Source organism: Oncorhynchus nerka, linkage group LG8, assembly GCF_034236695.1.
Source record: "Oncorhynchus nerka isolate Pitt River linkage group LG8, Oner_Uvic_2.0, whole genome shotgun sequence".
Taxonomy (NCBI): Eukaryota; Metazoa; Chordata; class Actinopteri; order Salmoniformes; family Salmonidae; genus Oncorhynchus; species Oncorhynchus nerka.
Window position 1 is genome coordinate 29,886,312 of NC_088403.1, and position 24,144 is coordinate 29,910,455.

Sequence of the window (24,144 nt, forward strand, 5' to 3'; positions counted from 1 at the left end):
AATAAAAAGGCCACTCTAAAATGTGTTTTGTCACACAACACAATGCCACAGATGTCTCAAGTTGAGGGAGCGTGCAATTGGCCTGCTGACTGCAGGAATGTCCACCAAAGTTGTTACCAGAGAATTGAACATTAATTTCTCGACCATAAGCTGCCTCCAACGTCGTTTCGGAGAATTTGGAAATACGTCCAATCGGCCTGTGTGTGTCTCCCTACGCTCCCAGTAGGCCCAGCTATTCAGGAAAGCTTAACACGCGTTCCGCCTCCTTTCAGATCAGAGCGGCTATTCCTTGACCGAACGTTCAATATAGCCTAAATATTTGTCATTTTACTTTGAAAATGTACTACCTTTTGTGTGGCATAAACACAACTAGTCAAAATGTTTTCATCTGATTGGGCAACTTCAAAAGTCTTATGTAGGCCACCTGCTCACACTCATCCACTCCACTCAAATATAATTCCAGCATCCAAATTGCGCAACTGCCATTCGATTAATCTGTTACAAAACACCAACAAGTTTAATGACATTCGGAGACTGTCAAACCAAGCCTTTAATACTGAGTAGGGAGGGATGCATTTTCTGTTGGTCGAGAATGACATACAGTGGGGCAAAAAAGTATTTAGTCAGCCACCAATTGTGCAAGTTCCCCCACTTAAAAAGATGAGAGGGGCCTGTAATTTTCATCATAGGTACACTTCAACTATGACAGACAAAATGATTTTTTTTTCTCCAGAAATCACGTTGTAGGATTTTTTATGAATTTATTTGCAAATTATGGTGGAAAATAAGTATTTGGTCACCTACAAACAAGCAAGATTTTGGCTCTCACAGACCTGTAACTTCTTCTTTAAGAGGCTCCTCTGTCCTCCACTCATTACCTGTATTAATGGCACCTATTTGAACTTGTTATCAGTATAAAAGACACCTGTCCACAACCTCAAACAGTCACACTCCAAACTCCACTATGGCCAAGACCAAAGAGCTGTCAAAGGACACCAGAAACAAAATTGTAGACCTGCACCAGGCTGGGAAGACTGAATCTACAATAGGTAAGCAGCTTGGTTTGAAGAAATCAACTGTGGGAGCAATTATTAGGAAATCAGTCTCAACCCCATAGAAAATCTTTGGAGGGAGTTGAAAGTCCGTGTCGCCCAGCAACAGCCCAAAACATCACTGCTCTAGAGGAGATCTCAAATCAAATCAAATTTATTTATATAGCCTTTCGTACATCAGCTGATATCTCAAAGTGCTGTACAGAAACCCAGCCTAAAACCCCAAACAGCAAGCAATGCAGGTGTAGAAGCACGGTGGCTAGGAAAAACTCCCTAGAAAGGCCAAAACCTAGGAAGAAACCTAGAGAGGAACCAGGCTATGTGGGGTGGCCAGTCCTCTTCTGGCTGTGCTAGGTGGAGATTATAACAGAACATGGCCAAGATGTTAAAATGTTCATAAATGACCAGCATGGTCAAATAATAATAAGGCAGAACAGTTGAAACTGGAGCAGCAGCACGGCCAGGTGGACCGGGGACAGCAAGGAGTCATCATGTCAGGTAGTCCTGGGGCATGGTCCTAGGGCTCAGGTCCTCCGAGAGAGAGAAAGAAAGAGAGAAGGAGAGAATTAGAGAACGCACACTTAGATTCACACAGGACACCGAATAGGACAGGAGAAGTACTCCAGATATAACAAACTGACCCTAGCCCAACGACACAAACTACTGCAGCATAAATACTGGAGGCTGAGACAGGAGGGGTCAGGAGACACTGTGGCCCCATCCGAGGACACCCCCAGACAGGGCCAAACAGGAAGGATATAACCCCACCCACTTTGCCAAAGCACAGCCCCCACACCACTAGAGGGATATCTTCAACCACCAACTTACCATCCTGAGACAAGGCTGAGTATAGCCCACAAAGATCTCCGGCATGGCACAACCCAAGGGGGGGCGCCAACACAGACAGGATGACCACATCAGTGAATCAACCCACTCAGGTGACACACCCCTTCCAGGGACGGCATGAGAGAGCCCCAGTAAGCCAGTGACTCAGCCCCTGTAATAGGGTTAGAGGCAGAGAATCCCAGTGGAAAGAGGGGAACCGGCCAGGCAGAGACAGCAAGGGTGGTTCGTTGCTCCAGAGCCTTTCCGTTCACCTTCCCGCTCCTGGGCCAGACTACACTCAATCATATGACCCACTGAAGAGATGAGTCTTCAGTAAAGACTTAAAGGTTGAGACCGAGTTTGCGTCTCTGACATGGGTAGGCAGACCGTTCCATAAAAATGGAGCTCTATAGGAGAAAGCCCTGCCTCCAGCTGTTTGCTTAGAAATTCTAGGGACAATTAGGAGGCCTGCTTCTTGTGACCGTAGCGTACATGTAGGTATGTACGGCATGACCAAATCAGAGAGATAGGTAGGAGCAAGCCAATGTAATGCTTTGTAGGTTAGCAGTAAAACCAGCCCTCGCTTTGACAGGAAGCCAGTGTAGAGAGGCTAGCACTGGAGTAATATGATAATTTTTTGGGGTTCTAGTCAGGATTCTAGCAGCCGTATTTAGCACCAACTGAAGTTTATTTAGTGCTTTATCCGGGTAGCCGGAAAGTAGAGCATTGCAGTAGTCTAACCAGAAGTGACAAAAGCATGGATTAATTTTTCTGCATCATTTTTGGACAGAAAGTTTCAACCAGCGTAGATGTTACGTAGATGGAAAAAAAGCTGTCCTTGATATGGTCTTGATATGTTCTTCAAAAGAGAGATCAGGGTCCAGAGTAACGCCGAGGTCCTTCACAGTTTCATTTGAGACGACTGTACAACCATTAAGATTAATTGTCAGATTAAACAGAAGATCTCTTTGTTTCTTGGGACCTAGAACAAGCATCTCTGTTTTGTCCGAGTTTAAAAGTAGAAAGTTTGCAGCTATCCACTTCCTTATGTCTGAAACACACGCTTCTAGCAAGAGCAATTTTGGGGCTTCACCATGTTTCATTGAAATGTACAGCTGTGTGTCATCCGCAAAGCAGTGAAAGTTGACATTATGTTTTCGAATAACATCCCCAAGAGGTAAAATATATAGTGAAAACAATAGTGGTCCTAAAACGGAACCTTGAGGAACACCGAAATTTACAGTTGATTTGTCAGAGGACAAACCATTCACAGAGACAAACTGATATCTTTCCGACAGATAAGATCTAAACCAGGCCAGAACTTGTCCGTGTAGACCAATTTGGGTTTCCAATCTCTCCAAAAGAATGTGGTGATCGATGGTATCAAAAGCAGCACTAAGGTCTAGGAGCACGAGGACAGATGCAGAACCTCGGTCCGATGCCATTAAAATGTAATTTACCACCTTCACAAGTGCCGTCTCAGTGCTATGATGGGGTCTAAAACCAGACCGAAGCATTTCGTATACATTGTTTGTCTTCAGGAAGGCAGTAAGTTGCTGCGCAACAGCCTTTTCTAAAATTTTTGAGAGGAATGGAAGATTCGATATAGGCCAATAGTTTTTTATATTTTCTGGGTCAAGGTTTGGCTTTTTCAAGAGAGGCTTTATTACTGCTACTTTTAGTGAGTTTGGTACACATCCGGTGGATAGAGAGCCGTTTATTATGTTCAACATAGGAGGGCCAAGCACAGGAAGCAGCTCTTTCAGTAGTTTAGTTGGAATAGGGTCCAGTATGCAGCTTGAAGGTTTAGAGGCCATGATTATTTTCATCATTGTGTCAAGAGATATAGTACTAAAACACTTGAGCGTCTCTCTTGATCCTAGGTCCTGGGAGAGTTATGCAGACTCAGGACAACTGAGCTTTGAAGGAATACGCAGATTTAAAGAGGAGTCCGTAATTTGCTTTCTAATAATCATAATCTTTTCCTCAAAGAAGTTCATGAATTTATCACTGCTAAAGTGAAAGTCATCCTCTCTTGGGGAATGCTGCTTTTTAGTTAGCTTTGCGACAGTATCAAAAAGGAATTTCGGATTGTTCTTATTTTCCTCAATTAAGTTAGAAAAATAGGATGATCGAGCAGCAGTAAGGGCTCTTCGGTACTGCACGGTACCGTCTTTCCAAGCTAGTCGGAAGACTTCCAGTTTGGTGTGGCGCCATTTCCGTTCCAATTTTCTGGAAGCTTGCTTCAGAGCTCGGGTATTTTCTGTGTACCAGGGAGCTAGTTTCTTATGACAAATGTTTTTAGTTTTTAGGGGTGTAACTGCATCTAGGGTATTGCGCGAGGTTAAATTGAGTTCCTCAGTTAGGTGGTTAACTGATTTTTGTCCTCTGGCATCCTTGGGTAGACAGAGGGAATCTGGAAGGACATCAAGGAATCTTTGTGTTGTCTGTGAATTTATAGCACGACTTTTGATGTTCCTTGGTTGGGGTCTGAGCAGATTATTTGTTGCAATTGCAAACGTAATAAAATAGTGGTCCGATATTCCAGGATTATGAGGAAAAACATTAAGATCCACAACATTTATTCCATGGGACAAAACTAGGTCCAGCGTATGACTGTGACAGTGAGTGGGTCCAGAGACATGTTGGACAAAACCCACTGAGTCGATGATGGCTCCGAAAGCCTTTTGGAGTGGGACTGTGGACTTTTCCATGTGAATATTAAAGTCACCAAAGATTAGAATATTATCTGCTATGACTACAAGGTCCGATAGGAATTCAGGGAACTCAGTGAGGAACGCTGTATATGGCCCAGGAGGCCTGTAAACAGTAGCTATAAAAAGTGATTGAGTAGGCTGCATAGATTTCATGACTAGAAGCTCAAAAGACGAAAACGTCATTTTTTTTTTTTGTAAATTGAAATTTGCTATCGTAAATGTTAGCAACACCTCCGCCTTTGCATGGTGCACGGGGATATGGTCACTAGTGTAGCCAGGAGGTGAGGCCTCATTTAACACAGTAAATTCATCATGCTTAAGCCATGTTTCAGTCAGGCCAATCACATCAAGATTATGATCAGTGAATAGTTCATTGACTATAATTGCCTTTGAAGTAAGGGATCTAACATTAAGTAGCCCTATTTTGAGATGTGAGGTATCATGATCTCTTTCAATAATGACAGGAATGGAGGTGGTCTTTATCCTAGTGAGATTGCTAAAGTGAACACCGCCATGTTTAGTTTTGCCCAACCTAGGTCGAGGCACAGACACGGTCTCAATGGTGATAGCTGAGCTGACTACACTGACTGTGCTAGTGGCAGACTCCACTATGCTGGCAGGCTGGCTAACAGCCTGGCCTGCACCCTATTTCATTGTGGAGCTAGAGCCCTGTCTATGTTGGTAGATAAGATGAGAGCACCCCTCCAGCTAGGATGGAGTCCGTCACTCCTCAGCAGGTCAGGCTTGGTCCTGTTTGTGGGTGAGTCCCAGAAAGAGGGCCAATTATCTACAAATTATATCTTTTGGGAGGGGCAGAAAACAGTTTTCAACCAGCGATTGAGTTGTGAGACTCTGCTGTAGAGCTCATCACTCCCCCTAACTTGGTGGGGGCCAGAGACAATCACTCGATGCCGACACATCTTTCTAGCTGATTTACACGCAGAAGCTATGTTGCGCTTGGTGATCTCTGACTGTTTCATCCTAACATCGTTGGTGCCGACGTGGATAACAATATCTCTATACTCGCCAGTTTTAGCTTTAGCCAGCACCATCTTCAGATTAGCCTTAACGTCGGTAGCCCTGCCCCCTGGTAAGCAGTGTATGATCGCTGGATGATTCGTTTTAAGTCTAATACTGCAGGTAATGGAGTCGCCAATGACTAGAGTTTTCAATTTGTCAGAGCTAATGGTGGGAAGCTTCGGCGTCTCAGACCCCGTAACGAGAGGAGTAGAGACCAGAGAAGACTCGGCCTCTGACTCCGACTCGCTGCTTATTGGGGAACGTAACGTCATTTTTTAAAATTAAAAAAGTCGACGATAAACTTTCACAAAACACTTCGAAATACTTACTGTATGGGCCAAAACACTCCTAACAAAGGCACTATAAACACAATTGTAGTAACCTGCTCATGCTGCTTTGTGACAACAGCAGCCAAAACATCTTCCATTATTCACACTCTCATACACTCTCATCTAACAACTCCCCCGCAGAGAGTTACCCAACATCCCTCCTCCTGTTCAGTCTAAACTGACGAAAAAGTCAAAGGCAAAATGCTTGGCTGGAGTGATGTTAGTGTGCAGCGTTCCAAAGAGCATCCGGGAATGTCTCAGACACAGTTGATCCCTGGCCTGGAAGGTCACCGTGGCTTCCAGGCCACGTGATGGTGACAGCGGACAGGCTGAGAGGGGTCTCTGACCTTTTCCTCCAAAGCCACCACTCACCAACCAAACCAACAGATAGCAGAGACTGTGAAAGAGAAAGGGATGGTGATGTAGATATCTCAAGAGGAGGACTGCCACACAACTGGGTTGTAGTCATTAGGGCACACCAAAAAACAAGTATTTATTATTGGACAAGTTCAGGGGAGGTAGTCCGTCCCACTTTCAGTCTGATGCCTAATAAATACCAAGGCAGGGGTAGGTAGACGTTCCTCTCCCCCTCTAGCCTTGCCCAGTGACTAGTGTTTTGTAAAAAGTACATCCAGTTTGATTGATTTGACTGCTGCCAAGCTGCAGTCACTGCACCCTACCTGTGCTAGCCAATGTTTCCCTGGCTCGGCTTTTCTGGGGCAACCCAGTCAATCCACAAAAACAGATGTGTAAAAATCCCTGCAGCGAGGTGTGTACGTATGAGAGTCCCCTAGTCGTACTTCAAAGCTTTCCCAGGAACACCGTGGCTTTTCATTCACACACAAAAAAAAAAAATGTAAACTGTAACTGACACTCACTTTGTGCATGTGGCTGTGCTATGAATTACCTTAAAATGAATCCTATTAACAATCATACTAGCATTGGCCGTGGTGCAGACAGAACTCACACGTCGTGCATGTCAGAGAAGAACGGGTTCTTAAAATGTTCTTACATTTACTTAGAGTAGTTAGAGAATTTGTTTGGCATTAACCTTGTGGTCATGAACAGCAAGACACATGCAGATGAAACAGCTTTTGTTTTTACAACTGTAAACATTTGGAAATGAAACATTTTGTAAAATAGCCCTACATGAAGAAATGCCAACATGACATCAAGACCAATAAAGCACTAAATAAGAAGCAATCACAGAAAAATACAATCATTGTAATGCCATTTGAAGAGAGAAGAACCTGTTCCAGTTCCACGTTAAAAAAAGGTGGACAAATAAGAGAATGCTTTTTCAAGGCAAATCATAGGCAAAAAGTACAAGAATATAGTTCATGTACAAACTCTAATTTCAGCTCCACTTGAAAAAAACAAAGCCTTGACCTTGTTGAGGCATTTCACTTTTCTAAAAACCGAGTGCAGCGGTGCTCAACTATTGTTACTGGCCATAAATGTCACCGATTCATTGTGATGTAATGTTACAACAATATGTTGTGAAAATAAGACTAGATGTTACGTAATTCCATGGTCCACTTAATGGACATGAAAAAAAAAAAAAAAAAAAATACTATCATAGAATTTGTTTTCCACAGAGTGAATGACGCAACGTTGTGTTTGTTGACTTTTCAGGGTCTCAATCACTGAGTTTCCAGGAGTGTGTGTAGGCCTGTGTGTTTTCCAAATCGGCTTATTCTAATCTTATAGTAACAAATCAGTGTCCTCGGTCCTCCAGCCTGGCGTCAATCACTATGAAGATCAACAGATACGAGAACCATTCATAACACAGACCATCAAGCAGAAAGAGTTTCCCCAAATAAAAACACTGGAAATCACGTGTATTACAGAACGACAAAACAGAAATATGCTCAGCATTGTGTTAATTACTCTTATCTGAATATTAACTTTATTCATCTTAAATTCCCTCATTTCAACACACACAAAACAGGGCCAGGCCAATGACGCATTGCGCTCAGGGTTTCCGTTAGCCGGCAATGGACGGCTTTTGGCCTATATTTCTTTGTTGATAAATAAAACATTGGCCCTGGCCAATTGTCCTGGAAAAGAAAAAAAATCCCATTGCGAAATAATGCCTTTTAGCCTCTTCATTGATGGAAATGCATTTGACTGGTCATATTTATCATTCTATTAGGTTATTTTACATCATTCAGTGGAATTAAATTGGCAAATGTGTAGGCTACAGTATATTTGTTATGTATCTTATTTATCACACCCGTACAGCATAGATCCTTTGAGCAGATAATCTGTCAAAGAATGAGAGCTGCTGTTGTGTCACACACCACTTTGCAATGAGCTGGAGGCAGTAGGCTATGCATTTCCTTTTAATACGAGGCATGTCTTACCTTTCGGCAAAGTAGCCGATTAGAGCTCTAAATTTCTAATGGACATTTTCATCTCCGTCGCTTGAAACCTCTCAAGTGTGTGGTGCCCTTTTGACAACTGCGTTTCCCCGCTAATTGCATTATGGAACGAACATTTGTGAGTAGCCTACTGCCTGCACTTAGGTGAATAAATAGTTGATTAACATTTTAAACTAAACGTTCTGTTGCGTCACACTCATTGCTTAATGTTTTTATTTCATGTAGCCGAAGCCTACTGGATGTATGAATTTGGGCTCCATCGTCCCACGACTGTCCTACAGTCGGTTTGGAACAGAATTGTTCAACTTGACCAATAGAACGGGTAAACTTTTTTACTATGGGGAATAGTAGATTGACAGGCTAGTGATTCTGCTGTTAGTTACTTGTCTAGCTGGCTAAGGAAAAGTAAACTATAGACAGTTATTCTAGCTTTATCGTTGCATCCTCGACTTCCATATTCTGTTACTATGAATTACCATAATCTAAATGTGATTTGTCATTCTGAGCACCGTGGGTGGACACTAATCAGGTTACGCACCCAATGCACATGGGATCGGTAGATTACACAAATGTCTGGTAAAAAAAAATGTTGCTGGTAACATTTTCCTAACGGAAACCCTGGTCTGGTTGAGCTAACGGCTGTCATCCATTCAGCATTTCACCCACGATCCATAGTGTCTGCTCCCCTCACTGGAACACCTCGTCCAGGGTAGAGGGGTGGACGTCAGTGGCCTGCAGGCTCTGGAGGAGCCTGTGGACTGTAGCACTCCTCCCCTGGCTCTGCCTCCACTGGATCAGCCCTGCTAGCACCTGCCCGTGCAAGCTCAGAGGGTGGTCGGCACGGCAACGGTACAGCACCCCCGTGGAGAGGCCCAGGTCGAGGAGAACAGACTCCCACTCCGACCCGATACGGGATGCCAGCCGGGACAACTGTCTGTCGGACGGGACTGCTCGGAGCGTCACCTCTGGAATGTTCCACTCATCTTTGGAAGGGAAGGAGGGAAAGGTGGTGGGTATGCATGGAAAGAGGGAAACGCAGAGAAAAGAGATGGGAGGAAGAGAGGTGGAGTAAGGAAAAGGTAAAGAGAGAGAGAGTATCAATATCCATTTAAGAAAAACATGTTGCAGATTCATTGTGATGCTACAACAATTTGTTGTGAAAATAAGACTAGATGTTATGTAAATCCGTGTCCATTTATTGGACATGAAAGGAGGAGGAAAAATACTTCCACAGAGAGTGAACGTCACAATGCCATCATGTTTGTTTACTTTTCAGGGTCGAGAGAAAAGGAGTGTTTAGGAGTGCGTGTAGGCCTGCATGTTTTCAAAATCATCTTGTCTGATAATGACCTCCGTTTAGGAGAGAGGGAACGGAACGAGAGTGAGATAGGCCTAGAAAACAGAGCGATAGTGAGATCTGTGGTGTTTTTTATTCATCTGAACATGTTGCATAACAGAGGTGGGCAGACCAGGAACACTGTTCCTGGAAACCACTCTTCTTTCAACACCAATCTTCTCGCCACAATATCCATTTATCACAAAATTTCCATCCAACCTTTTTATGCAAGTAAAGTACATGTCGAAAAAAATAAATATGCAACGACGAAAATGTCTGTAAACTTTCCAAATGTCGACAAAACAAAATGTGCTAGACAAGGTGGGATCATTTTGTGCCTAAAATGAATTGTGAGAAACGGAGGTGGAAACACAGTTGCATGCAAATATTGCTATAATAACCATCATATCGAAGTAAACTTGGAGTGACGTGGTATGTTCTGTGCTCCTCCCACTACAACTCAGGAAAGCCTACAGTTTATTAGGCTACAGATGAAATAAGTGATGAACTTCACAGGGTGATGAAAGTGCACGGTGATGATCTTGATGGTCCTTTCCAATCAATATCTAGGGTCTTATTCTGGGGACATGATGATTGGCTGCCGTTTGACAACTAAAAATAATCTCGTCGTGAAGGCTGGTCTGCCCACACTGAGCGATGTTGACTAGCACACTTGCCAAAACCAGAATGGTCACATTAGCTTATTGTGCCATATCTATTAGAGATGAAAACCCATTTAACTTGTATTTTTTATTTGTCATATGGGAATTTAACCGCATTTTTTTTTTTTTTTATGTTTAAATGTGCACTGGGCCATGTCATCACGCACAACCTTCTATCTGCTGGAAACAAGTCAATCTGCTGGGAAAATGTGCATATTGGTTTTTATGCAGATTTTAGAATATTTGCATGAAACTGTCATCAATTGGATGGAAACCAAGCTTGGAAAGAACGGTTTTGAATATCCATTACCAATCTCACCCCCCCCCCCCCCCCTGGCTGAAGGGAATGGGATATCGTAGATGTGGCTTGAGTGCCGCAGTCACCTCGCCTCAAAATACAGTCAGTTGTTTGTCACCTATGGATGGTCTTCTTGCCCAGCCGGTAAGGGGCTGAGGGTAGTAGAGCAACTGTCCTTGGAGAGGGTATCAAAAGGGTGCACACATGGAGGTGACAGGGTTTGCATGGTAAACAAACATGCTTTGGGGACAGCTGTATATCATGCATTGTATGTATAGAGCAGGTCAAGGTCCAGCCACGTTCAGTTCAGTAGGTATGGTGGAACCAAGGACACAGATGGATGTGGGGCTGTTATGAGACGGTATAAGGAGGTGTACGGTCAGTGAGTTCGGGGGCAGTATGGTGAGTAAATGGCCTAACAGTGGTCTCTCCTCCGCACCCTATTCCTTTCCCCAGCTCTCCTCCCTGCTTAGGCCTATATCCCCAATTCCCTCCCTCCCGCTAGTCCCTCTGCCTCGCTCTCTCCTTCCCTTCCACAATTCAATCTATCCTCCTTGCCTCCCGCTCTAGTTTAAGGTAATCTTTCACTCTCACCCCTCTCCCTCCACTCGGTGCTGATAGTGCCAGTTGCTCTCTGGAACCCTCAGACAAAAGAGATCACTGTGCCAGCCTGTTTTACTGCACTCCGAGCCCCCATACAAGACAAAGAGGATTTCATAACCCTGCACAACTCACAGATTACGCATGTACACACACAAACGTAATAGGGATGTTCCAGGTGAACAGAAGTAGTAACAAAGTAAATCAATGTGGTTTAATACAAGTTGCAACAGGGAGACACCTCCAGCACAGAAGCAGAGAAGCAGGCCCTTATATTCTCGTCTCACTCCAATGTTCTGTAAAAACCCGCTGAGAGGCTTGTAGGAAGTCACAACATCAGCTGCTACAGAATCACACTGCCCCAGAATACAATAACAATCAGTGTCCTCGGTCCTTGTACCTCCAGTCTGGGGTCATTCACTATCAACAGACATGAACAATACATAACATTCAGTATGAAGTCCAGTGACAATCAACTACACAAATGAGTGTCTCAAATAAAACACTGGACATCATGTGTATTACACTAAAGGAAAACATAAATAAGCATTGTGTCAATTTTATTAATGAGAATTCCCCACACACACAGCCCAGCGCGTGTTTACACACGCACACATGTCTGGAGAGCTAATGGTTGGCATCCAATTAAGTGACAGTTTTGAACTCAGAGGCGCGATGAGGGCAACACTCAAACTGCCCCCTCCCCCCCCCGCCATCATCTGTTTTGGGAATCCAACATACTGAGAGAAAAAACAGTTTGAGCGAATTAAAAAAACAGTGAGCTAATACTGAGAGACGTGAGGGGCGGGGGGAGTCTAACTCCTATAAGCTGGAGGAGGGAGTTCTGGGTCCAAAAGGTCATGTGTCGAGTTCCCAAACGAGTCGCTGACAGAGAACTGCCAAACATGACACTGCCGTTCACTGATTCAAATTTAATGAGAGTAGGCGCTCTAATGCTCCCATGACATAGCTCATTCATTTATGAATGCATGGCACCTGATAGTGTGTGAGACACTTTCTTTTTCAAAGATCTTTCATTGGTCAACATTTCTTACTATTGAACAAGACCCATTATGGGATAGCTAGCAGCTGACACACTAGGCTAAGCAACTCAAACCTGGGTAACAACTCCCAGAAACGGTGTCATAAATAAACCCCCCACAGAGGAGGCAGTAGGACTCTGAAGTACATCATGTTCCCTAATGCATGCCAAGAACGGTTCGGCCCAACCAAGCCAGGCCTTCATCTGTTCGCTAACAAAGAGGACACACAGAAACTCAGAGGGAGGGCACACTGGGACAGAGTGACAGGGCTGTGTGAGAGTAAACAAATCCTTTTCCCGTGAAAAACCCATTTGCTGAAAAGGTGCATAGGCTAATAGTTAAGATTCTGGGAGCTTTTGACAAATAGGCCACTGGAGAGAGAGAGTGGATGGAGCGAAAGAGAGTGGGTGGAGCAAAAGAGAGTGGGTGGAGCAAAAGAGAGTGGGTGGAGCAAAAGAGAGTGGGTGGAGCAAAAGAGAGAGGGTCGAGCGAAAGAGCGCACGTCGAGCGAAAGAGCGCACGAGAGGGATAGTAACCAAATAAGGAGCTGTGGGAGACAAAATAAACTGAGGAAACTGAATACTTTCCTAGGAATTGCCTCTTTATGAGAAAAGCAGGCATCACTCTAACCTTCTCTCACACTGATGAGGGGGGCAGGGCATGCTGACATGTCACTGAAATAAACCAGAGTATTTAGAAGTGTATGAGGCCATTGGACAGTAGTCCCGGTAGGTAAAGGCTGTGTAGCGATGCCTAGTTTATTCTAAATAGCAAAACCCGAAAGAAGAAACCAACATCACCATGCTGCTTCCATATTTGAATAACCAACTCATTCAGATCCATTCATCTAAGTTCCAACAGTTCCATTAATTTCTGTTCAATTCCACTTTTATCCCAGTTATTAGCGCTTACACTGCAATGTAACAACGAAGGGATGAACGATGACTAAAAGCCTGAACCCAAACCCTGAGTAGGCAAAGAAAACAATCCAAAAAGGTACAGGACTCTCACCAAACTACCTTGTTCATGGCTAAAGAGACCGACAGAGACAAAGTGAGTGGGAGTAATGTATGTGTGTCTGTGGAGGCCTAAAATAATCAGGATTTTTCATCCTCTTGCGCCGGGGCTTTTTCCAGGAAAGTTTCCCGTGTCCTCATGAGACTCTGGTGTCTTGTCGGAACACAAACGTTTGTTTCTGCCTTTGTAAAAATGTTTAACTCGAGTACTTAAAATGACTTCATGGAAGCCAGTTGGGCACAGTTGGCCATTTAAACTAGCTCTGGCCGTACAAGCATCTTCTTAAAACAATTCAGCACAATGTACTGTATGCTTGTACCAACTGCACTTAAACGTAGCCTCCACAATAATGTACAAAAAAAAAATAATAAAACATTTAAACTGGTCCTGGCTAGGGCTGTTGTGGTGACCGTATTACCGCCACACCGGCAGTCATGAGTCACCATGACATTTCCATAATTCATTGAGTGACATTACCTTCAGCTAAACAGAATCTCTCACCACCATGCATTTACATCTCCTCCGCTCTCCTTTATTCCTTTCTTGAGCACCGCAGTATGTTTAGCTGCGAAAACATCTTACTATTGATGTTCCCGAACAGATTTAAGAACTGGGTAGCAGCAGGAACAAAGTTGGAGCCCATGACGTACAGAGTTTGGGCGGAATTTCACCAGTTGGGCAGCGAGAGCATGCTCCTCAAACAGTGGTTGGTGCGTGGAGTGAAATAAATGTTTTATATTTATTTCTCAGCTGCTCACATTAAGCACATGCTCTGCTATAAAACTGAAGAAGCCTACAAAATGGTCCAGCCGGAAAGAGCAGAGCCTCCATTTACTATTTGAGTGCATCCAGATGACACCGTACAACTGGCAACCATGTCAGCGTGCATGCGCCCGGCGCAACACAGGAGTCACTAGAGAGTGATGGGACAAAGACCTCCCGGCTGTCAAAACCCTCCCCTAACCCAGATGACGATGGGCCAACTGTGCGACGCCAAATGGGTCTCCCGGTCACAGCCTGCTGCGAGACAGCCCGGGATCGAACATGGGTCTGTAGTGGCGCCTCAAACACTGCGATGCTGTGCCTTAGACCGCTGCGCCACTCGGGAGGCCAAATGATCACTTTCACACTCAACACAGGGAAAGGGGGATACCTAGTCAGTTGTACAACTGAATGCATTCAACTGAAATATGTCTTCTGCATTTAACCCAACCCCTCTGAATCAGAGAGGTGCAGGGGGCTGCCTTAAAATCAACATCGGCGCCCAGGGAACAGTGGAACGACAGATTTTTACCTTGTCAGCTCGTCAATTCGATCAAACAACCTTTCGGTTACTGACTAAACGCTCATACCCGCCCCACAGCCACTTCATATGCGCACTCGCTCTGTAATGGGAAAAATATCATCCCTATTTAAGTCAACTCATTCTGTTCACCTGAAATACATTTTCTTCATTACATCATTTCTCTTTAGACCAGACTAAAATAATGGATTTATTGTGACGGTGACTTAAAAAAAAAAAGTAGATGTACCAAAGGCAGCTTTTATGAGTGGAGGCCTGGCAACACTAAACCTGTTTATGTTAACTAACGGTCAATTAACCTCGAGACAGGAAGTCTTTTGCAGGACAATAACCGTCTGACAAAAATGTCATGACCGCCACAGCCCCAGTCCTGGCCGTGCGATTGGTCGCCTGGCTATCTGTGAGCAGAGCAGCCGGCCTCTGACTCGAATGCTTCACCGTTCGAACGGGAAGACTCCTCCTGCCAAGATTCCTGGAAAACAGACGGCAGGCACTACCCTTGGCAACGCACGGACAAGGAAAACAAGGCAGCAGCACACGGCACTCTCCCTCTCGGTCTGTCCCAGCATGAATTTACTGCTCTTTATCAGGACACGCACCTCTACTCCCAGTCAGGGAAGCCTCAGACTACAGCCTCAGTGTTAACTCACTATACAATGCCTTACAAGTTTACAGCTTTAACTCACACTATCCCCTCCATGAGACAAATAAATACACTCCTAAGAACAAGCTGCAATGAAGAATACAGTTAAACTCACTTAACCATGCCCTAGCGAAACGTGCCAAATAACCTAGATACGGTCCTTTTAAGAACAAGCTACAACGACTTAGCAAGAACATATTTTTTACTCTCACTTTACAATGCTCTAAACATGCCAAATAGATAAGCTCCTTCTACGAACACACTACAATCTGTTTGCTGGCCAGGGTTGTACCACTGTAGGTTGTCATCTTGATAAATCGGTGTATGATATTAACATGTTTGTTTTCAACCGCACAGGAGATAAAAAAATTTTTTTTAAATGGAACATCTAGATTAGATCATGTTCCTGACAGTCATATCTGATCATCATGGCAACAGATGACTTTGTAACCGTGTGAGAAGAAACGTTTTAGTCAAACGTCTTCAAATCTGCTCCCATTTCAGCTATAGCCTCCTGTACATGATAGGGTAGGCGGCAAGGTTTCCGTTAGCCAGTAAATGCTGGTTTTTGGCCGATAAAAATAAATAAATGAAAAGCCGATAATGTTGCCGGCCAAATTGTCCGGGACAAGACGAAAAATCAAATCGCTAAATAATGCTTTTCATTCATTGTTGGAAATACCAGTCCATTTACCCCAACTTCAAAGGCAGATATACTAATAGGCTAATAAATCCTCAAGCTTCTTGGAAATTAGTGTCGAGAGTGTGTGCTTCTATTTTTACGGGCAAAAAAGACACAAGGTCCTCATAAGGGACTTCTGCTAAGTGTACCCTGACTGGATAACAATTTGTGAATGTGTTGATTATCCCCGTTTCCAGTATACCCGCAGTTATCATTAAGCCACGTACACAGAGTATACCAAACACTAGGGACCAAGGTGTCAAAGGTGTTCCAAGGGGATGCTGGCCCATGTTGACTCCAATGCTCCCCACAGTTGTGTCAACTTGGCTGGTGGTGGACCGTTTTTGAAACACATGGGAAACTGTTGAGCGTGAAATACCCAACAGCGTACCATACCTCATTCAAAAGCACATCAATCTTTTGTCTTGCCCATTCACCCTCTGAATGGCCCACACAATCTGTCTCAATTATATCGAGACTTAAAAATCCTTCGTTAACCAGTCTCCCCTTCATCTAGAATGATTCGAAGTGGATTTAACAAGTGACATCGATAAGGGATCATACCTTTCACTTGAATTCTCCTGGTCTGTCTATGTCATGGAAAGAGCATGTTTTGTATACTCGGTGAATATCACACGACATGAGTATTTTACCACGATATTTAAAATGATAATATCATTACATTTATCATCATCATCCAGAAGCACTGTAAAAAGAGAATGAGCTTTGGAAACAAGTGCTTGCATAAATGCATGGGCCTCATTTCACAGGAGCGTCGTAAAATAAGCCTTCTCTCAATGAACCAGTCAGTCTGAACTAATTCCATTGCCAGTTTTATCATTTCGTGACTTTGTTTATTAGGCCTAATTAAAATGTTCATGCCTAGGCTAAATTAAATGAGGCCTAGATTGTAATTGAAAACAGCTGTGTTTTGGTATTTATTAATTAAAATGTTCATGCAAATAACCATCAGGACAGGTCTTTCGCAAGTTATATTATGCAAATTTTGAAGCTGTATATTATGCAAATTTTGAAGCTGTATTACTGTGTAGGTGACATGTTCTTCTTGGCTAAATGTTTTCTTTATTTTAAACAATATACATTTATAGCAGGGATGAAGATGCCAAAGCCAATGTTTTATTTTCAATAAATCATGTTGGTATAAGAACATTGTTTATACTTTACAGGCTAATTTCTATTCTGTTATGATTTACGATAAACAAAATGTAGTTTTGGAGCACCTTGGCTGGACGCCCTAATGCGTTACGCACCCAACACATGGATGTCCAGTAAATTAAAATCTTGCCTGTCACGTTGTCCAGCGCCAAAGTTTCCGAACGGATACCCTGGTAGGCAGCTGGTCTAATTCGCCTGTCCTCCGGTTAGATGCTGTTCTGTGTAAAAGATAGTCTGAACAGGACAGGCTCTTTGCAGGCAGTGCAGGAAGAGGTAAAGCTCTAACAACATGTTAAGTCATGGTGAGAGGACATATTGTACCAGCATCTATCCAATCAGGTGCTGACAGGAATCCCTTACTGGTGGAGACCAGAAACCATGGTAACCTGTAAACTGATTGAGAGATGCATGTTTTCTGTGTCAATCTGCATGAGCAGAGGAGCAGGAGGGAACAGCGAATGACAGCATATGTTCCAAACAAATACAGTGGTGGCAATAAAAACTTATTTAAGACACCCGTGTGTGTGTGCGCGTGTGCGTACACTGGGCAGCGAGTGAAGCAGGGACGAGGTAAGGGTTATTGAAAAACAGATAATACCATCACATGGTTTCCAAGGCAACCCACCAATGTCATCTGTTGCCATCATAACAGGAGTGGGGGAAGTTGGGGATAAAATCAAAGCACATCCATACATTTGTGAGTTAAGCCAAATGATTCAGTGAGAGGCCTGTATAAAAGAACACATAAAATCCTTTTCAAGGCTAAATGATCATTTTCAGACCGCCAGACTCTCCCCACTGTGTTCAATCAAGTAGAATAAAAGCCTTTAGAAAGTGAAGGCTCTCGTCCTCTCCTCCACCTGAAACACTCTTCTCGCACTCAGTTCTTTACGCTGCTGCTTCTAGGAAATGTGAGAGCAGATTCTTTTCACCCTCCCCGTCAATCCCCCCACATCCATTTATTACAATCTGTACAGTGAGTGGGGGGGGCAGCACAGGAGGACGAGAGAGAGAAATAGAGAACAGACAAATGGCTTTGATTAAATATTTTTCCTAGAAAGGAGGATGCAGTGTGTGCCTGACCTCAGTGCTGCAAATGAAAACAGCTGTCAGGGAAACCAGGCCTTTGAGACTCGACACACTCACAACCTAGACAGTCCTAAAACAGACTTCTCCCCTCGCCAGTTCCCCTTTTCCTTTACGGATACTGTACATTCAAAATAAATATTAAGGCTTCCAGTTACACTGTATATGCTTAGGCCTACATGTGTTCTACATCACGTTAAAATGTCTAAATGTTTAGTATCTGCCAAAGAGTTAAGTTTTGTCCAAACAATTCATACAAAAGTATAGATGGGCGAAATGGCCCCAAAAAAACAACTCCATTTTTACATGTCGTATATGTATGTTGATTTTGTAAATGTTCTGGCTAAATAAGCTTTGTTGCACAATTAAGAGACCAATACACTTTCTCAAACTGTCAGGAATAATCCAATGAATTCAGTGCTTGTGAAAGTATACCTAGGCTAACTATAAGCATTCCACAACCATAAGACCCACTAATAACCTGCTTCTTTTTCAGGCTTTCATGAAAACGCCATTTTTGTAACAAATTTTACCAGAATCATGCACATCCACTAATAATTTCTTGTAACAGGCATTATATAAAATAAAATAAACTCTCTCAAGCACAAGCCCACGTGCTTTATACCTCAAGTCTAGCCAACTTTAATCTATACTGCTCAAAAAAATAAAGGGAACACTAAAATAACACATCCTAGATCTGAATGAATGAAACATTCTTAAATACTTTTTTCTTTACATAGTTGAATGTGCTGACAAAAATCACACAAATTATGAATGGAAATCAAATTTATCAACCCATGGATGTCTGGATTTGGAGTTACACTCAAAATTAAAGTGGAAAACCACACTACAGGCTGATCCAACTTTGATGTAATGTCCTTAAAACAAGTCAAAATGAGGCTCAGTAGTGTGTGTGGCCTCCACGTGCCTGTATGACCTCCCTACAACTCCTGGGAATGCTCCTGACCTCCAGGCCAACTCCTGGACAGTCTGTGGTGCAACGTGGCGCTGGTGGATGGAGCGAAACATGATGTCCCAGATGTGCTCAATTGGATTCAGGTCTGGGGAACGGGCGGGCCATAGCATCAATGCCTTCCTCTTGCAGGAACTGCTGACACACTCCAGCCACATGAGGTCTAGCATTGTCTTGCATTAGGAGGAACCCAGGGCCAACCGCACCAGCATATGGTCTCACAAGGGGTCTGAGGATCTCATCTCCGTACCAATGGAAGTCAGGCTACCTCTGTCGAGCACATGGAGGGCTGTGCGGCCCCCCAAAGAAATGCCACCCCACACCATGACTGACCTAATGCCAAACCGGTCATGCTGGAGGATGTTGCAGGCAGCAGAATGTTCTCCACGGCGTCTCCACATTCTGTCACGTCTGTCACATAGGCTCTGTGGTGAATTTGCCAATCTTGGTGTTCTCTGGAAAATGCCAAACGTCCTGCACGGTGTTGGGCTGTAAGCACAACCCCCACCTGTGGAATGTCGGGCCCTCATACCACCCTCATGGAGTCTGTTTCTGACCGTTTGAGCAGACACATGCACATTTGTGGCCTGCTGAAGGTCATTTTGCAGGGCTCTGGCAGTGCTCCTCCTGCTCCTCCTTGCACAAAGGCGGAGGTAGCGGTCCTGCTGCTGGGTTGTTGCCCTCCTACGGCCTCCTCCACGTCTCCTGATGTACTGGCCTGTCTTCTGGTAGCGCCTCCATGCTCTGGACACTACGCTGACAGACATAGCAAACCTTCTTGCCACAGCTCACATTGATGTGCCATCCTGGATGAGCTGCACTACCTGAGCCACTTGTGTGGGTTGTAGACTCCGTCTCACGCCAGCATTCAAAAGTGACCAAAACATCAGCCAGGAAGCATAGGAACTGAGAAGTGGTCTGTGTTCACCACCTGCAGAACCACTCCTTTATTGGGAGTGTCTTGCTAATTGCCTATAATTTCCACCTGTTGTCTATTCCATTTGCACAACAGCATGTGAAATTGATTGTCAATCAGTGTTGCTTCCTAAGTAGACAGTTTGATTTCACAGAAGTGTGATTGACTTGGAGTTACATTGTGTTGTTTAAGTGTTCCCTTTATTTTTTTGCTTTCTAACAAGGAAGAACAGTTGAACTGTTATGAATACACCCTCTGGTCCGTCTCCAACTGTTTGAACAACAGCGCATGTTCACTTTGTTTAGATGTTGAAATCGAGTGTCTTACCTGGATAAGAATATGCTTATTCTCAGAATGATGCCAATTCCTTATAGAAATGTGTATTTTGCTCGTTGCACATTTATAAAAACACTAGACAGCTAGCACATAAAAGTCTGTGGCTATAAAGCTCCTAGCGGTACATGGTACCAGAATATCACACACAGCAGAAATTGAACATACATTTCCCATAACATGTTCATTGATACTCTCGTTTTAGTAGGGTCTGCTCTGTTCTACATTTTGGTAGTTGAGACATAAAAAGGGTATCATTAGAAAGGTCATCTATTACAGTCAAATAATGACTGAGAGTTTCGGTGTCGATATGACCGATTCTGTTGGACCAAACCTCAAATGCAAAAAGTGAGTTTAAACTGCTTGTTGTGAGAGGAATTTGTTATCTTCGTATTTGTTGTGAGTGGCAGGGGGAGGGGCTTGGTGTCTGAGAGTGGGAAGGTACACAGTGCACACAGCACAGAAGGAGCCAAAAAGACAGAACGCTCATAAAAAAATAAAAACCTAGATTTGTGATACAATTAGAACGTCGCACTCAAACAAATTAATTTGATACGTCGCCCAGCCCTACAAAAAAAGTAGTAGGGGCCCTCAATCCTCTGATCCTCATTACTGATAGAGTGAGTAGTCTGCAGGCATTACAACACAGTCGACTAACGTCATTAATGGCAGTAGCTAGCTGCAACTGGAAACCACGTAGTTTAATTCCATGAAATAGAATTCGGGATTTTAAAAAAATATATTAATGAACAGAATTGATCAATTCATGAATAGTTGGGGATTCCAACAAGGCATCGTTTAAAAACATCAATATTTTACTGAATGAAACCATGGTGTTTTGGTTGAATTGGTGGCCTTCAGATAGGGACACGCACGCCAGTGACCTCCAGGATGGTTTTAATGAGTCTACTGACTTTTTATTCACAAAAAAAGTTGCATGTGAGAGAAAAATATGATTGATTTAATAAAACAGAGCTAGAGTCACCACATGCATCACCGCTTGGTATGGCAACTGCTTGGCATCCTTTCGCAAGGAACTCGCTCTGGATAAGAGCGTCTGCTAAATGACTTAAATGTAAATGTAACTATAGGGTAGTGCGTATGGCCCAAGTACATCACTGGGGCTGAGCACCCTGCCACCCAGGATCTCTATACCAGGCTTTGTCAGAATCCCCTAAAAATGGTCAAAGACTCCAGCCACCCAAGTTATAGACTTCTCTCTGCTATCGCACGGAAAGCAGTACCGATGCATCAAGTCTGGAACCAACAGGACCCTGAAAGGCTCTACCCCCAAGACAGAAGACTGCTAAATAGTTAGCGCGAAAAAGGTCAATGCAGATTTAACTTTGTGACTCATCACATATGCTACTGCTTCTGTTTATTATCTGTCACTTTATCACTACTGAACAAAAATATAAAAACGCAACATGCAACAATTTTACTGAGTTACAGTTCATATAAGGAAATTTGTCAATTGAAATAAATTCATTAGGCCCCAAGCGATGGATTTCACAAGACTGGACTGCGGTTGTAAGGCCGGTTGGACGTACTGCTAAATTCTCGAAAACAATGTTGGAGGCAGCTTATGGTAGAGAAGGACATTCAATTATCTGGTAAGAGCTATGGTGGAGATTCCTGCAGTCAGCATGCAAATTGCACACTCAAAACTTTAGACATCTGTGGCATTGTGTGTGTGTGTGACAAAACTGCACATTTTATAGTGGTCTTGTACTGTCTCCAGCACAAGGTGCACCGGTGTAATGATCGTGCTGTTAATTCAGTTTCTTGATATTTGATTGCCATTTACATTTTTACATGTAACCTTTATTTAACTAGGCAAGTCAGTTATGAACAAATTCTTACTTACAATGACGGCCTACACCGGCAAAACCCATTCATTTTTGGGGGTTTATCCTAAAATGAATGTGGGCCTATTTAAAATAGTAATTGTCCTCAATTAGCGTAACAGCCCTAGTTAGCCTACACCTGTTTACAAAGCATGTGACAGATAGAAATGAGATTTGGAGCGACATTCAATTCCAAAGCTATTTTGTATAGTTTCTCAGAATACAATGGATTTCTATGTTTTTAAGAGTTAGAATTTCGGAAAGAAGCCATGTTGACACCAAACTAGAATTGTATTGTTATGGAATGTTTGTGCAAAGGAACGCCACATTTTTTGTGTGTACTATGCAGACATATTTCTGTTATTGTGCAGATATACTGCAGGGCAATAGGCATAAAACTGCCAACAAATGTTAGAACCATAGAATTGTTAGAATTAAGGGCCTTTTCCACCCACACACTATCCCTTTGAAACTCCCTGACAATCTCAGGGCTGGTCAACATGTTGGTGCATTTAAAACAGGCCTTTAAGACTAATCTCTATCGGCTGGCCTACCTTTCCTCCTATCTAATTGTTGCTTTCTTTATATGGTTAAATATTTGAACATTTCTGTTCTTTATATTATCAAGTTGACTTATTAATTTTTTTTGTAATTGACCTTTACATTTTATAGACTTTTAGATTATTGTATAGTAAAAAGTTCATTATTAATATTAATTCTTTAGAGTAATTATATTTCTATGGTTACAACCATGTTCTACCGCTCGAGTTCCTGCACGTCTTATAGAATATTAGCACTAAAGTATTGCAGAGTACAAAAATAAACAGTACCTACACTCAAAAATAAGTACCAGCACTGGTTTGAACTTTTTACTGTACAAATGAAGAGCCACTGACAATCTAGCCTATAGTTTGACGTCAAACACTTGGCATCAGACTCACCTGTTGGACTTTGCACAGGTACATTGGGTTGCTCCAAATCCTGGAGTAACTTTTCTCTCACCCAAGTAAACTCTTCCTCCAGGGAATTCAGAAATGTACCAAACGCCCGCGGACCTCGGGTGGGAAGGATATCCAGCAGTCTCAATGTCTTCTTCTTGTTGCTAATTTGGGACTGAATCTCGTCCACCTGGCTCTCTGTTAAAATGTTCTCCTGGTACAGGAATTGAACTATGGTGTCCTCAATTAAAATTTGGTCGGACAGGTCCAGCCGGTGTTTCCTGAGTATTTCTTTGTGCCTCGGGTCCATAGTTGTCGTGAAATAACTAGCTAGTCGTACCTAATGTCTATAAACATTTATCTCGTTTAAATATTATTGGATATGGCGGGTTAGTTTTTGGCTAACGTTAGCCATTTTACATTAGCTTGCCAGCTAGGTCGCCTTCATGTGACGTTTGGTTTGCTGCTAACGTTAACTGCAGCATATACGCAAACGTCTTGTTGTCTCAACGTGAACAAAAACTAACCTTCTTACATGATTCTTGTCAACTGTCATTCCTCTTGTTTTACAATTACTTTCGGCACGCGTATCTGCTTACTTCCTCTTCTTTGGGGTTGGGTTGGCGGCTCACACCCAACTTTTAAGGCGCATACATCGCCCCCTATTGTAATGGAGTGTGAGGCCAGTCACGTCCTAACTACATAAAATTATCTTAATTTGTCCTGACATAGAGCCCTAGACACCACTTTCCTCCCCCCACTGCACCACTCAAACCCCAACCCCGTCCAGCCTCTAACCATTTCACAATCTCTCACTATCTACATCATACAATTCACACAATATCAACACATACTCTACATTTCCTCCACTAAACACTCATCACACAGGCCTGTTCCGTGTCTCCCTATCATCCACAACATGGCATTCAAATGTGTCCAGACTGTAATCTACTCCACACATCAT

The 24,144-nt window shown here is 43.2% G+C and overlaps 1 protein-coding gene across 2 annotated transcripts; it reads right to left on the reverse strand.

The window, feature by feature from the left end:
* Positions 1–532: 532 nt before the first annotated feature.
* Positions 533–23,823, reverse strand: LOC115133106 (death domain-containing protein CRADD-like). Of its 2 annotated transcripts, XR_010464532.1 has the most exons (3): positions 23,184–23,823; positions 5,944–9,310; positions 533–1,583 (listed from the first exon to the last, which is right to left on the reverse strand). XR_010464532.1 is itself a non-coding variant. In XM_029665995.2 (2 exons), exons 1-2 carry the CDS (start codon positions 23,488–23,490, stop codon positions 9,015–9,017), a joined length of 603 nt encoding a protein of 200 aa, XP_029521855.1. In that variant the 5' UTR covers positions 23,491–23,823; the 3' UTR covers positions 533–9,014. The 2 variants fall into 2 exon arrangements, 1 of the variants encoding a protein (XP_029521855.1); XM_029665995.2 differs by having other exon boundaries at positions 533–9,310.
* Positions 23,824–24,144: the final 321 nt, after the last annotated feature.